General features: G+C 42.2%; 1 protein-coding gene across 1 annotated transcript in view; it reads left to right on the top strand.

Annotated features, from left to right (window-relative positions):
- Nucleotides 1-15,510, top strand: part of ARHGEF28 (Rho guanine nucleotide exchange factor 28) — a 223,795-nt gene that overhangs the window by 190,001 nt on the left and 18,284 nt on the right. Inside the window, exons 33-34 of the mRNA XM_080924751.1 lie at nucleotides 1,481-1,966; nucleotides 3,263-3,557. Of these exons, the coding sequence (XP_080780877.1) occupies nucleotides 1,481-1,966; nucleotides 3,263-3,557 (781 nt within the window). The remainder of the gene's footprint in view (nucleotides 1-1,480; nucleotides 1,967-3,262; nucleotides 3,558-15,510) is intronic.

The following is a 15,510-nucleotide window of genomic DNA, read 5'->3' as shown; positions in this document are numbered from 1 at the left end:
TTATAAGTGTTCAGTCATGTCTGCTGGGATTTACAGTACCTATTTTCCCTTAACCACAGCTGCCTCCTGTTAGCAATCCAGTAAACAACAACTTTAAGCTTCGTTTTTTTTTTTTTTTTTTTTTTTATGACCTTCTCTCTCTAATGCTAAAACCTAGCAGTAAGGGGACTCATCCCACTGACTTCTATGGCTCCTAAAACCAGCATTAACCGCAGCACTCAGGCATTATGTTATAAAAAGACTATTTGCCAAAAGTCTCCAAATAGCTGACTTTTATTTTTATGTCTTCATGAAAGCAATATATAAAGCTCAAATAATTTCTGGTTTGGGACTCAAATAAAGGGTTCTACTGTGTTTATATAGATTCTTAAATTCCCACGAATGATTGACTGGGAATGGGAATAAGACGGGAATTTAGAGGGTTGTGAATTTACACACTAAGTTTTTACCCAAAGGAGTGACTTCAACACAACCCAACAACCAGCAGCCAGTCACTTCTCCCAGTGCAAGAATGAGAACAATCAACCCTCTGTAGCTGTGAGTTTTTTTTTTTATCCTAGGTTGAAACCTAACCAATTTAGGATTACAATGTTGGAAAAAGCGGTTCCAGAAACTTCAGGAAAGCAGTTGGCTTTACCCTTCCCCATGTGAACGAAGCAATGTATAGTTGGTACATTAGGTATCGCAAGCAATCTAGAGGCAATTCAAAGAGTTGGGGGGGTGGGGGCCGGTTATGTCTTACCACTGAGAATTTCAGTCAAGGACTTGAGCATCAACAGTTTTGAACCAAACTCTCTTAGATATGAAAGGCCAGTGATATTGATTGTATGTATTATTGTGTATATTTTCCTGTATAAATCCTCAAGTCAATCTGTTAGGAAATGTAGACGAGCCTCTTTCAAAGCTCAAAGTGCCTTGGATCTAGGTTGGGAAGGAGCAGGATATTCAAATAATCCAGCGAGCATTCCATGTTTTAGAGAGATTTCTGATGAAGTAAACAGTCCACAAGCTGTGCTAGCCTTGTGTCTTATAGGCAAAGTTCCCAAAAAAGATAGAAGAGGAAAAGTTGATGTTGGCTCCTAGTTTTAGTACATGGACACTTGGTGGGGAAAGAAGAACTTCATGGTGGGGATACAAGGTAGACAGAGCCATTCGCTTCATGGAATGAAAAAATGGAAGGACTAGGTCCCAGTATCCCCTGCCAGGATTGACACACACACACACACACACACACACACACACACACACACACACACACACACACACACAGGCACACCCCTCTCCACCCCCACTTCTGCCTGACCATCTACTAAACCTATCTCCTAAAGATTCTGCCTTCTCCCACTAGCTCTACAGCAGACCACCAGGCCTTTAACCCATAGCATTTAGGGTCCTGTTACCACCCCCTATATAACACAAGTCCATACTTACTCATTTGGCTTCTTCTCTCTCCCCACCCCTTCCTCTCCCTGCCTCCTAGGCTGCCTTGACCATCCAGGACAGCCACATTGAGATCCACAAGCTAGTTCTACAGCAGCGGGAGAGCTTGGCCCCTGGCCACTCTTTCCGAGGTGGCCCCTTGCAAGACCAGGAGAAATCCCGCTACCTGGAAAGGCAGCGTGAGGAGCTGGCCAACATCCACAAGCTTCAGCACCAGTTCCAGCAGGAGCAGCGGCGCTGGCACCGCACGTGTGATCAGAAACAGCGCGAGCAGGAGGCCCAAGAGAACTGGCTGCAGGCGCGGGAACGTGAGTGCCAGTCACAGGAGGAATTGCTGCTGCGCCACCGTAGCGAGCTGGACCACCAACTCCAGGAGTACCAGCAGAGCCTGGAGCGGTTGCGCGAGGGCCAGAGGATGGTGGAGAGGGAGAGACAGAGGATGCGTGTCCAGCAGGGTCTGCTGGACCACTGCAAGCATAGTCGCCAGAGGAGCCTCCCAGCCGTCTTCTCTCCAGGGAGCAAAGAGGTAAGCCTTAGCCCTCTATACCCTGGGCTTACCCAAACATCTGAGTTCCTGGTTCCTCTAAAACAGTTCACAAAAGTGTCTCATTTGGGGGATGGAGGGCAGCCATTATTGTTCAAAACTAATTTATCTGTAACTTGACTTGAAATACAAAAAAAATTTAAGGTCCTAGGCTTTTGTGGGGGGGGGGGGTGTAGGGTATTATGTGCTCTGAGACACCACGCTTACCCCAAGAAAAGGATGGAATTGCCCCAGTAAGATAAGGGTGAGTTGGGGCTGGAAAGATGGCTCAGTGGTTAAGAGCCCTGACTGCTCTTCCAGGGGTCCTGAGTTCAATTCCCAGAAACCACATGGTGGCTCACAACCATCTGTAATGGAATTCGATGTAACCCTTTCTGATGTGTCTGAAAACAGCAGCAGTGTACTCATATAAAATATATAAGTAAAATATTTTTTTAAAAAGAATATTGTTTTAAAAAAAGGTAAGGGTGAGTTGACCCGGAAGCACATCCATTGTCAGCTGGTTTCTTGGTGTTTGAAGGACTCATTATAACTAATAATAACCTATCATTGTGTATGGCACGGGTTTTTATAGATCATTTAGCTCGTCCTGTATAAGTATTGAACGGGACAGCTAATGTAGGAAGCTGATTTGCTCCTTCAAAGTTGGATGTAGCGAGTTCAAAATCCATTTCACTAAAAAGTGATCACGAACCGCCCTGACGAAGCACTGGGTGGGTAACACCATTTAGAAGAGCCCTGTCCCCTCTGCATCCGTTATAATGTTTCTGGGTGACTGCATTTGTCTGGGCAGGGTTCCTGCACTCTGTACTCTGAACTCTGCACAGCATGTATGTTCTTATTCATACTACATGAAGCTGTCGACGTTAACGGAAAGAACTATGTTGCATCTGATTTCCCCTTCAAGTTTGCTAAATTACATTTATTGCAAATTTCTTGTGCATTGAAGGATCGTGTTTCCAGCCTTTTTAAATAGCCAACGTGGAGACACTGATTGCTTTGATTAAAATAAAGTAAAGATTCTCAGATGGCATAGAACTCTGCTGCTTTTTTTTTTTTTTAAAGATCCATTGTGCATGGTTAATGGAGTTTCTTGTTCTAGCTCATTTAGAGGGGTTGGGAGGAGGGTGGATGGTAGATTTCTCACTAACCTCATTTTTATTAGTGTTGTGATTTCTAGAACAAGAGTTTTCAGGCTTATGGGCTAAATAAATACGGTATGGAATGTGTTTGAATGGCTGAAGAAATTACTGTACGTTTCTGCATTTCTTTATACAGGTCACAGAACTAAATCGAGTTGAGAGTTTGTGTCATGAAAATTCATTTTTCATCAATGAAGCATTTGCGCACATGTCGATTAACACATCTAATAAACCAAATCTATCAGGTGTCCCCTGGGACACTCAGCCCCCAGGTGGATCTCACTTTGATTTGGCAAGGACTAGTGATAGTCAAGTAGAACTGGAGATAGACGTTTCTCAGCCTTCAGATGTCAACTCTGAACTCTGGACAGCAGGGCTGGGCCATCAGAGACCTGCTCTCCAAGAAAACAGCAAGGATCCTTGTAAAAATGGTAATTAATTCTTTACATATCTTCTGTATGACATCAATGTGAAATTGGTTCTCTGAGTGGTTGGCTCCTCAGTAGAGGGAATGAACCCCAGTAAGCATATCATAGGAATGTTGGTAGCAATGGGTTGGAGGTTTCTTTGAGAAGCCTGATGTCTTCTCCACTTCTAAGTATCCAAATAAATGAGGCCTTAGGGTAGGGCGTAGAGCAATGGTTCTCAACCTGTGGGTCCTGGCCCTTTGGGGACTCAAATGACCCTTCCACAGGGGTCACCTAAGGCCATCAGAAAAAACAATATTCACATTACAATTCATAACAGTAGTAAGACTACAGTCATGAAGTAGCAACAAAAAATAATCTTAGGGTTGGAGGTCACCACACCATGAAGAACTCTATTAAAGGGTCGAGGCATCAGGAAGGTTGAGAAGCACTGGTTTGATGTATTGAATTGGAATGGCCAACAGCGTTTTTTAGGCCGGAGGACTAAGTTATCTCCTTTTAAAACACCTTGATATTTATTATCCACTATAGTTAGACCCTGCCATATTTGATGTGTGTCTCCGTTGACACTCAGAAATAAAAGGTATAGACAGGATTTGTACAGGGACTTTATTGTCTATCCGGGCGATTTCCTGTAACAGTGAAATCTTCTGTTGTACTATTAAACACTCAGAATGAAACTGTTAACATCATTTGTCATTGTAAAAAAAAAGGTGTTGTCTCCCCATAAGTACCTCATAAGAACACGGTTCGCTAACCCGTTAAAGCATTTGCCAAATATAAAGGAAGGGCAGCTAGGGTTTCCAACGCTGTGTGAATCCACATGATTGAAATCTCTGTCCATTCTGAATTGTCTTCCGTGGGGTGGGAGGTAGGGACTTAGAAGAACTTGAAACCTCCCTTCTGAAAAAACAGATGGTATGCAATCGCATAAACAAATGGCTGGCCACATGGATAGGATATAAATCACCAACAGTGCGGTGTTTCAGAAACATAAAACAATCAGGAGTTATGGCGATCTTTAGAACTGGACACAGATTTGTTTCCGGGCTTAAAATATATTCTTACTTTGTCAGTTGGGAGGCTCATTTCTCAGCAACAGAAAAGTTTTAAAGGCATTCGGTTCCTTCCAATTAGGGAGCAATCATTCTGACACGGCCTGTGGTTTGATTTATGACTGATCCCGGGGACGCTGAGCCTTAGTCCTGGCTGACTCTTGACACTCCTTAGTCACTACCGTAGGGGAGAACGAAATCCTTCTTTAAAACCCTGCTTTAAATTACAAGAACAAAATTTAGGTACGACGGAATACTTTGAAATAAAAAGTAAAGGGTCAAACAAAATTTAGAAAGTAGAAACGCCTTTCATACACTATCCTGAAATCCTGCTGAGTCCGGGGTGCAGATGTACCTCCCGGGCACATGGCTGCCTCGCTGTGTTGACTCATTAGCTTGCGATGTTTTCTGTGCTCTTATTGGTGTGGCTCAGCATACTGGCAGTGGGGGTCATTCAAATGCCCCCTTTGAGTCAAACCACATTCATTGGTTAGAAGTGTTCTCCTTGTTCCTTGGGTGTTGTTTTCTCTCACCTCGGGCCTTTAACGTCTCGAGCTCTGAAACATTTGGCAGCATGCTTGTGGCAGACAGAATAATATACCAAGGAAATAACAAAGTAATTAGGCACAAAGCCATTCTGTGGGCATAGAACGTGTTAGATGGGGTCAATAGAAATGCTGTGAAAATCGACTTTTTGCTTAAGAAATCAACCATCTGTTCAATGAAGACCAAGGACACTCAGGACGTTGACCAGAGGAGGAAGGTCAACTTCAGCCTGGGTCTCTCAGGAACGTCCTGGGGCATAGAAGTGGGAGCCAGTTCAGATCTGTTCACTGCTGAAGTCGTACTTACTGGTCAAAACTTGTTTGCTTAGTTTACCATGAGAAGTAAGTTCTTGAGAGAGAAGACAGTCAAAGAACAGAAAGAGAGAAGACAGTGGAATGAAAAACAGTTCTTTTTCGTTATTTTTTAAAGAGATGGTCAGGGACAGCTAAAATTAATTGTTCAATCCACTCCAAGCTTGCATAGCCCTGTGGCTTGAAACTCATACAGCATTGGCCACTGGTAGGGTTTTTTGCTTGGCTCTGAGCACTCTCCACACAAGCTCTTGTGGGAGCCAGGGGTGGAGGGGGACTGGGTTGGGCAGAAGCCACCGATGTAGTGGGCGGTGTTGGAGACAGATGATGCGCAGGCCAAGGCAGGGTGTTCTACTTCTGAATCTTTGAGTGAGTAATTATTAAGTGACCACTACAAAGGAGTCCTGTAGAGCTCAGGACTCTAGCTGTGTTTGCCTACGATGTCCTAGGCTGATATTTTTGTTAACTATGCCTTTAACTATGAATGATAACAACTGTACAGTTTTATTGTTGGGATAAGGGCCTCTGTTTCAGGATGTACCTAAGAATTGTTTGTTCTCTTGTCTGGCCCCATGTTGTGTTTGGGTCCGGCTCAGAGGAGTAAAAATAAGGATTTCTGAAACAGGAAGGCTGATTGGGAAAAAAAAAAAAAAAGTATGTGAAAATAAAGCTCTCGAGTGTGTTCGGAACCTAGGCTGGAATTTTCAATGTTTTTGTTTTCCCTCTTTTAATCTCACCTCACCAGGACGTTCACTTCATTCACTGCTCTGACTCAGTCTAGTTTTTGAATTGTTGTTTGACCACCACCAGCAGCAGCACCAGCAGCAGTAACTGTATGACAGGTCAACTTGCAGGCCCGGAACAGAGGGTCTCCATGGAGAAAAGCACTGAACACTCCCAGCCACCAGCACAGTTCTATAATGATCTCATAGCAGAGGGAAAACTCAGATGCCGAAAGGCAAGGCAACTTGTCTGAGGTCGCACAGCCGGCAAGGGATTAACCAAGAACCAAAGCCGGGCAGACTGTGTCTATAGTTTAGTTTCTCAAATCATTTTAGTGAGCCAATCCCTCTGGGCCACGCTGCCCTGTACATTTAACAGAACTTGGAAGAGAGGAACTTGGAATGAATACATCTGTATGTCATACCTGGCAGGGTACTCACAGTTGAGGGCCAGGATTTTGTTTTTGTTTATCCCCCCTTCCTCTTTTAATATTACCATTTGGAAGCTATTTCTAAAGGTTTTGGATTTCTGTGGCCAAGTCTTGGGACCTGAACATCTTCAAATATCATAAATAGCCCGTAGCTTCAGTTACATCCCGGGAGACACATTTTTTTCCCTCTCTCTCAAGGATATTTGGTTTTCTAATGTCTAATAATAACTCTGTTTTATTTCTAAATATTTAAGGTTAGCACCATAAGGAAGTTTACTTTCTAGTTTTGGAAGCTATTTCATGAACAAGATTCTTGGATATTTGAATATTAAATCCAAATTGGCATTTTTTTAAATTTATAATGGATGGGTAGTTGGTTTGAGGACTTTTTTTTTCCTTGCCCTCTTCTAAGGGATATAAGCCAAGACCACAAAAAGTTTGAATTTCTTTGAACAATGAAGTCTCTGTGGGACCATTGCAATGCCCAATTGCATTACTCTTGAAGCCCCCCAAAGTCATTTTATGTTATTACTGTGATTTTTTTTTTACCCCTCTTAGCTTTCAAGGTTCTAGAACTTTATACTGACTGCATTTAGTTAGTGTCTCTTACTTGCACTGTTCATCAACCAATGAAGAAAACGTCTTATGGTATAAAAGTCTAAACTTGTTTGAGCCTAGGCTCTTCTTTAATTTAAAAATGTTAAATATCTCAGTACTCTATTTTCAGATTACCTAGAATGTTATCTTTGATGATATAAAAGAATCATTATTGTGTTACATATAAAATAGAAATTAGATAGGGTCAGTTTAAATTATTGCAATTATACATGTGTGGTGCATGTGTGAGAGAGGTCATGTTTGTGTTTATACCAAGTCTGTGTGTGGAGGTCAGACAACAAATTTGGGAATCGAGTCTCTCCTTATACCTTCTTGAGGTAGGGTCTTTCTTGCTGCTGCCATACTATGTGCTCAGGTCTAGCTGGTCCATGAGCTCCTGGACAATGCTCCTGTCTTAGCCTTGCTTTGAGGGGTATTGGAACTATACACATTTGAGCCTCCACAACCAGTTTCCTTTACATGAGTTTCAGGAACAAAATTAGGTTATTGAGCTTGTGTGACAAGCCCTGTTACTCACCTAGTCACCTTCAGTGCATTCCCTTGTCTTACAGATATGGAACAAAAGAGTACCTTTATTTATAAGAGGCAGGAAAGCCCAGGCTGATTCCAAACTCCTGCCTGCACCTCCCATGCAGTATAGGTATGTGCCACCATATGTCTAGTGTATGACGCCCAGGATTGAACCCAGGGCTTCATTCACACTAAGCAGGCAAGCACTCCAGTGGCTGAGCTACATACAAGAGTAACTTCATTGTGATAGTTCCAAAGGAATTTTCCTTTCATTGCATATTATAACTTGGTGCCCAGCAAAACATTTTGAACCATAAGGGCCCTGTATTCAGAAAGTCTCATCTTGGTGATGTGTTGTTGACGGTTTCTTTCCTTTTTTATTTGAACAAAGATAGACAGGGGCATCTGGCTTTTTGGTAACTGACTTCCTAAACATGACTGTTTTGAAATTAAAAAAACGGTGCTATAGTTCTTAGTCTTCAAACTGTTGGGAAGCTGGTACTTTTCAGTGTTTAATAACTATTCTAGAATTCAGAACTTGGCACCTTCTATGGAGAGTCTGAGTGAAAAGAAACCATGCTGGGGGTTTGGGGCCATTTTTAATAAAACTGAAATTGGCCTTAGTCTCCATTAACTTCTGGGACAAAGGTTCATTTGAAAAGAGTTGTTTAAGTTTTCAAGGGCTGCCAAGCCAAGTAACTCAGAGTTGGTGGCTCCTGCAACAGGAATTTACATCCTTTTATAGTTCTAGAGACTGAGTTCCAAGATGAGGGTGCTGGCTGGCTTGGTTTCTGTGGCAGTCTCCTCTCCCTGACCATCTTCTCCTGAGTATTGACGGGATCGATTGCCCCTCTGCGCCTGTCCAGGCTCTAAGCAACTCTTCTTAGAAGAACACCAGCTGCATTGCACTAGGGTCTAAACTAGTAACCGCCATTAGCACACTTCCTCGATGGCCATATGTCTAAATGTATGGAGGTACCAGGGGTCCTGTGTTAAATTCAAGGAGCATAATTAAGCCCTTGTCAGGAAATAAGGTGATTGCTTTCCTCCCTACAATAGTTTAAATGTCACAGAAGCTTTAATTTTCATTTTAACATACTGAAATTGAACAATGGCTTACCTACTTTGGTTTTTAGGAGGGTAAGGGGGAAGTTAGGGCAGTGAATTGAACTTTGTTAAAAAAAAATGACATTAAATTGTGATAAATTGGCCTATCTACCTTTATAGACATAGCTTTTGTGTTATCAAATCTATGTTTTGACGTAGGAGTTAGGGTAGCAAATCCGGACTCTGTGGGCTTATTTACTGTATATGTAAATTATTCAATCCTTAAGCTCATTTCCTGCTACAACCTAAATAAGAAATCTAAGCTATGCTTGACAGCCTAGGCCTTCATGAAACAGCTCTGGGAATTTTGAGCTTCCTCTGCGTTTGATGGATATTAGATGTCTGCGGTTTGGATTGTTTAAATGAAATGACAATGAAGGCATTGAAACATTTATTATGGCATCCAATTATTATGCAGATGTATCTATAAGAGTTCGAAGAAGTAAAAATTCAGAAGCCCGTGGGCAGTTTTGTCTTCTGAAACCTGCCATTAGAGGCAATGCCTTAGAAGCCACAGCATTACTTGTTTTTAGTAACCCACTTCCTAGCGGAAACATAAAGAAGCAAGCTCAGTTTCACAGATGATTGACTTTTAGCCTGTTACAGATTTTGTACCAGGAAGAGGAAGCCTGCCATTTGCTGGTAGAGTCTGGTGAGCTACAGGCGCTTATGCCAACATCCTGATTGCATGTTCTCTGGGGGCAGGTTGGCTACAGGAGCCAACTGGGCCCCCGGCCATCCTGCCTTAGCCCAGTTCACAGCAGGAGAGCATCACTAGCCGGTGGGTGGATGGGAGGCAGGAAGCCAGCCTTGTGGCTGCTGTTCTTTCTCTTCTCTGCACCCCAGGTTCCAACTTGGGTTGGACAAGCTGCTCAAGTAAGAGTTCAGTGTAGATGGCTACAGAGTCTCAGCTTGGTCTTTGCTCATTTTTACCTCTAAGGTCAAAAGCAAATTCAAACAAAAAACACATGCATGTGTATCCATTTGTGGCCTCTGTGTCATATATTTTTTCATTTCTAGAAAGGTCAGTGTGACCAACAGGTTTGGAAGAGGAGTTGTCTATGACCATTTATGTACTAAATATCCCCCAAAAGATAAACGTTTATTTGTGGCTTGTTAGGGCTATGATCCAACTCTGGTTAAGAAACCATTACCCTCACCAGGTATCAGATTCTGAGAACTGTCTTCTCTCGCACCCCAACCATCAAGGTCCCTTTGTTAGAATCAGTTAAAACAAGATGAGTTTAGCTAAGAATCATTTTAACTTTGCCCAAGAAGAATGCAGCCACCTTGTTAGGACATAGCAAGACTTTTCTTAAAGGGTCATTCAGTAAATAAATTATTTGAACCATTGTTCTTCATTGCACATAATAAACTCTGCCCCTGGAGCTCGAATGCAGCCAGAGATAGTATATGAATAATGCAGTTAGCTGTGTCCCAGTATAAAGCTACGGACTAAGCAGGTAAGCTTCAGGCTGGAGAGATGGCTCAGTGGTTGAGAGCTTGGACTGCTCTTGTATAGGATCACAGTTCAGTTCCCAGTACCCATGCCTAGAAGTTCACAACCTCATTAACTCCAGCTTGGCTGCGGTGGTGGGAGAGCCAGTGCCCTCTTCTGGACTTTGAGTGTACCTGCATTGACATTAACACATAATCTTCCACACATATACACGAAACTAAAAAATACAGCCAGGGAGATGCAGTTTACCTGCACCAAATATTGGCTTCCAATCCCCCTACCTTCTGCTTGAGTTGAAGGATGAAGAAGATTAAACCCCTTAAGCCTTAGAATGTTTATCTAAATCAATTCACCTTTGGGTCAACTAATTCACCTGGATGAATTAACAATGTAATACTATATGGCACATTTGAATTCATGATCTCATTTGCTGCCTTGTGAGATCACTGTTTTCTCAAATAAGGCAGCTTTGTCCTTCAGTTTCAGGGAAGAGATGAATTCATCAATCTATTGTTAAATGTATGTGATAGAGTTCAAGGTTTGTGGATTAAAATTTGAAGACATTCTCTACCCTCCCCCAAGCTTCCATTTCTCCAATCCTGTTGTGGTGATGACTGAACCATTACCTAACTGTAAGCTAGCAAAAAGTAAGATATTTTGGATGGGATGGGTTCCTCGAAGGGCAGTTACCATAGCTGGCATTTCTTACATGGTTGGTACCCTCATGTCAGAGTTTCTTGCCGCATGCAATAAAAGAGGATTTCTTCACCAAGAAATATGGTTTGGATAAGGATTAGAAAGCAACATCTAACCTGTGTTTTCGCTTTTTCCTTGGATAAATTTTGACACAGCTGGACCTGGTATGTCACTGCCTCATGGCATGTCACTGCCTCACTGGACCACTGCTGGCTGTTTAAAGACTCAGTTCCGACCCCAAGGTCTGCGGTTGGCGTTGGGATCCTACAACTATGTGATCTCACAGTCTTGGTTTTCCCATCTATACAAAAGATTAAGAAGTGTTCAGAGGACTTAGCATTCCTGGGCATTTAAGAACTTTAGCATCTCTCCTTCCATTACTATGGAAGTAATTCATTTGGGTTGAGATTCAGAAGCAACATGCTAATAACATGAATGTGTCTCCCAACAGGCACTGGAAAGCCAGCAGCTTATGATTAAAACCTGAAGATGTAAACATGTTAAAGAGACAACTGTCTGTGCCAGGCTCACAAGGGGCACTTTACAGATATTCCTACTAATCACTTCAGAATGCCATGCAATGTATTTTGATTGTTTTTGCTCCCAACCCCTTACCCACGCCAAATTCATGCCCTAAGGGGCCTGCGTAGTGTATCTTTGTATCATTAACCTTCTCCTCCAGGGGAAGCCCGGAAGCACATTGTTTCTTTTTGTTTCTGTCCAGAGTAGAATAAGTTTCATCAACCGACCAAAATGTAGGACATTCTGACAGTAAGAATGGGCTTTCCCTTTCAGATGGAAGGCTACTATCCAGAGTAACCAAGCCCCATGGATGCACCCCATAAACACATTAGAACAAGCTTCTAATCACTTTGGTTTTTTCAGTGGGTTCTCTTACCGCAAAGAAGATTCCAGACACCAGCACAGAAGGGGAAGGATATGAACCATTTCTTACCTTAGGTTTAAAAGTTCTGACCTTCATCTCCTAAAGACTGACTGACTCACACACAGAGTCAGAGCTTGTCAGTCCCAGGCAAACTGACAAAAACCAAACCTGGGTCCACCAGGAAGCAGCTCCTGTCCATCCTTACTATTTGAATTAATTACATGTGCAAACATCTTTGTAATACCTGTCTACTACTCCACTAGAGTAGGTGGGAAACGCCTTGGCTGCACTTTCACAGGTACCACACACCGGGTTCGGGGTGTAGCAGGTGCCCGGTAAATATTTATGAAATGAATTGAAGTACAAACTCTTCTTTCTCTCTCCTCCTCTCCCTCTTCCTTCTTCTTATTTTCCCCTCTCCTCCCTCCTACCTTCTCTCTCTCTCTCTCTCTCTCTCTCTCTCTCTCTCTCTCTCTCTCTCTCTCTCTCTCTCATCCCTCCTCTCTTTTCTTCCTTCTCCTTTCCCCTCCCTCCCTCCCTCCTTCTCTTTTTTCCTACTTTCCAATAAGGCAATTATATTCAACTATGTGCTCTTAAATTTATGTTTCACTTTTTAAAAAAAATATGACTACAGCCCTGTGTGTCAGCTTGGTATAAGCATATACAGTGCTAGAGAACATCTTCCATCATTAGTGATTTTCTTTTCTTTTTCTTTCTCTCTTTTTTTTTTTTATTAAGGACATGGTACATGTAGCTGCCACATGTGTAGCAAATGGAAGCAAGTTAAAATGTGTTTTCTATAAAATACTTGAAGTTAGCTGTGTCTCTTGGAATCGACCCACTGCTGTCATTTGTGAAAAAAGACACACAAACAACTCACCACATAAGAATTGTTTCATCAAAGCCAGCCTATCTGGTCACCGGGGCATTATTATTTTTTTTAACACAAAATATCGTGAACACCAATATATTCAGTGTGGGTGGCTAGCTGAGGATCAGTGAAACACTTTCTTAAGCTCTTTTTCTTCTGCTAAATCCTATTTAACAGTTGGGTGTCTCTCCCCAGGCAAAACAATTAGGGTTCCTTTAGCTAAGCACACTCCTAGAGCGTGAGCGGACTTCCCTGGCATGACCTTCTGCTTGTCGGCCTTAAAATGTGGCCTGAAATGTCACACACTTATTGTAGCAGCCATCTGCAGAGTGAGTGTGCTGTCATCTTTAGAAGTGTATCCCCTTGTATTGCCAGACAGAAACTCATTCTGGCTAAGGGGAAGAGATGACTGTCATCAGTCCTTGGGCCTGATGATAAGTAAGTCTGTGCAGATGTTAATTTGTCATGATAAATCACTAATGAGTAATGAGTTCTCTTTGGATAATGGGTCAGATATTCATATATATAATATATATATATATATATATATATATATATTCACACACACACTTGAAGTATATAATATATATCATAATATATATGGTATTAATTCAATTTAATTTGATATGTTAATGTTTGGTTGGAAGGTTTGCCTTGAGAAAACTGTAGGTGCCCCAAGCTTCACGATATGTAAGATAGAACACTGAGGCTTTCTTTGCACAATCACACAGTGAGGCTTTACAAATTCTAAAACAACATTTTTCCTTTTGCATGTGTGCATGTGTGTTTCTGCGGCCTGCATGCCTGTGTGTACACATGTATGCACAAATACAGGGGCCAGAGGTTGAAGTCTGTGGTCTTCTTCTCTCTCCACTCTTTGTGGAGACTGGGGTTCATTATTTCAGCTAGACTAGCTTGCCAGCAAGCTCTGGGCATCCTCCGATCTCCCGCTAAGAAGCACACACTGAGATGCCTCTACACCTGGCTTTTATGTGGGTCTTGGGGACCTGAATTTGTCTCATGCTTGAGCAGCAGCACTTCATCCACTGATCCATCTCTTTATCCCCCAGATATAAATACCCCCTTTTCTCTGTAGCTCTCCGACCAGATTTTCTTCCTAAAACATATTGAGCTAGATGCTCGTATTGAGTACAGACCCCAGGGATCATGCAGCAGAAACACGGGAGGCTCTGCTTTCTTGGAGATGTGGCTGTATTTTCTTTCCCTAACGTGGTGCTCTAAGGCTTTGGAGGAAACATTTACAAGCAAAGCCCTGGCAGAGTTTTAATTTCCTTTAATGACTTGCTTCCTACCACTGATCTTGGCACCCTGTGCAGTGATTTGCCATCAATTAATCATGCAGAATGGTGTAATGCTGAAGCTAGGGCAGGCCCTCTATGAGTCTCATAAATCTACCAGAAACAAACAACAGGAATTGTGTGCTTAAGACTCTTCATGCAAAACACCAAACGAGGAGGTGGTTTTATGCTGTTTTTTTAATATGCCCTAGAAAGCCTGAGTACTTTCTTGTGGATTCTGAGTTTTGCAGGTCCAGTGTATTTGGAATAATTTGTCCTAAGTTCTTGTTATAGGAATTCATATCAGGAGTTGTGTTTTTCCCCCCAAATTCAGGGCAATCATGTTCAATTGCAAGCGACCAAGTTTTAGGGATTCTTGGTAGGGGTGTCTTAGAAAGGATGCACGTTTCCACTCTGGGAATCCATTGCATTTGCAGATGGCAGGATGAGGGTAGTGTGATGTGAGGAGACAAGGAGCTTTCACAGCGCATAGCTTTGCCAAAAGCTTCTGGGGTCTGTGTTCGGAATCTTCAGTCTTGTCAGTTTAGATGTATGCTGATAGTTAACTACTTAGCTATGATGGTTTTCTCCTCCCAATTTTAGCACGGTAAATATGCATCTATTTAATATTAAAATTCTATGAGCCTAAGCCCTGAGGCATACATACAGTGTGTCTTTATAAATGTTCCTATGCTTCTGTCTTTAGAATATTCTTGCAACAAAAATATGCAAGCCTGGCCTCTATTTCTTCTGATTCAAAATCAACCCCCCCTTTATAGAAGCTAAAGGTTTTCAAAGTTGGTTTACTTCCAGTGAGTGGATTGAATGTCTGACTTGGAATGGATTTATTCCTACTGAAAAGTCACGTATGATTGTCCAGATTGGCAGGACCATTACAAATAGAGCCTGTGCTCTATTTTTAGTTTCCTTAATGCTCCTGTTCAACTGGAATCCTAAAATGCATGCAGTTTTTGTCTTACATATGCAAACTACTTGCCATCAACTTGTAGGCTGGAGAGGAGAGAAGACAGTATGGTGAGCATTTTATCCAAAACATGATGGTCTGTTAGTAAGCATGTGGTAATGGGGTCGCACTATGAGGAAGTAAACTTGCCTATCTATGTCCCCTGAGGTTTGTGACCTAAAACCATGGCCACCACAAGAGTGTGGTCATCCTCCAAAAGAGTATTTAGCCTTTTTGTAGAGTATTCCACTTAGCTACCCATACAGTTATATCTGTGCATTTTTTAAAGATTTACCATTTACTTATGTGTATAGACATATGTGGGGTTGGTTTTACATCAGCTTGACACTTGTTAGAGTCATTAAGAAGAGGGACTCATAAGTGAGAAAATGCGTCCATAAGACTGGCCTGTGAACAAACCCGTAGTGTACTTTCTTGATTAGTGATTGAAGTAGGAGGGCCCAGTCTAACATAGGTGGGAC

The sequence above is a fragment of the Micromys minutus genome (assembly GCF_963924665.1).
Source record: "Micromys minutus genome assembly, chromosome: 11".
Lineage (NCBI taxonomy): Eukaryota > Metazoa > Chordata > Mammalia > Rodentia > Muridae > Micromys > Micromys minutus.
This window is presented reverse-complemented; position numbering and strand designations above follow the sequence as displayed.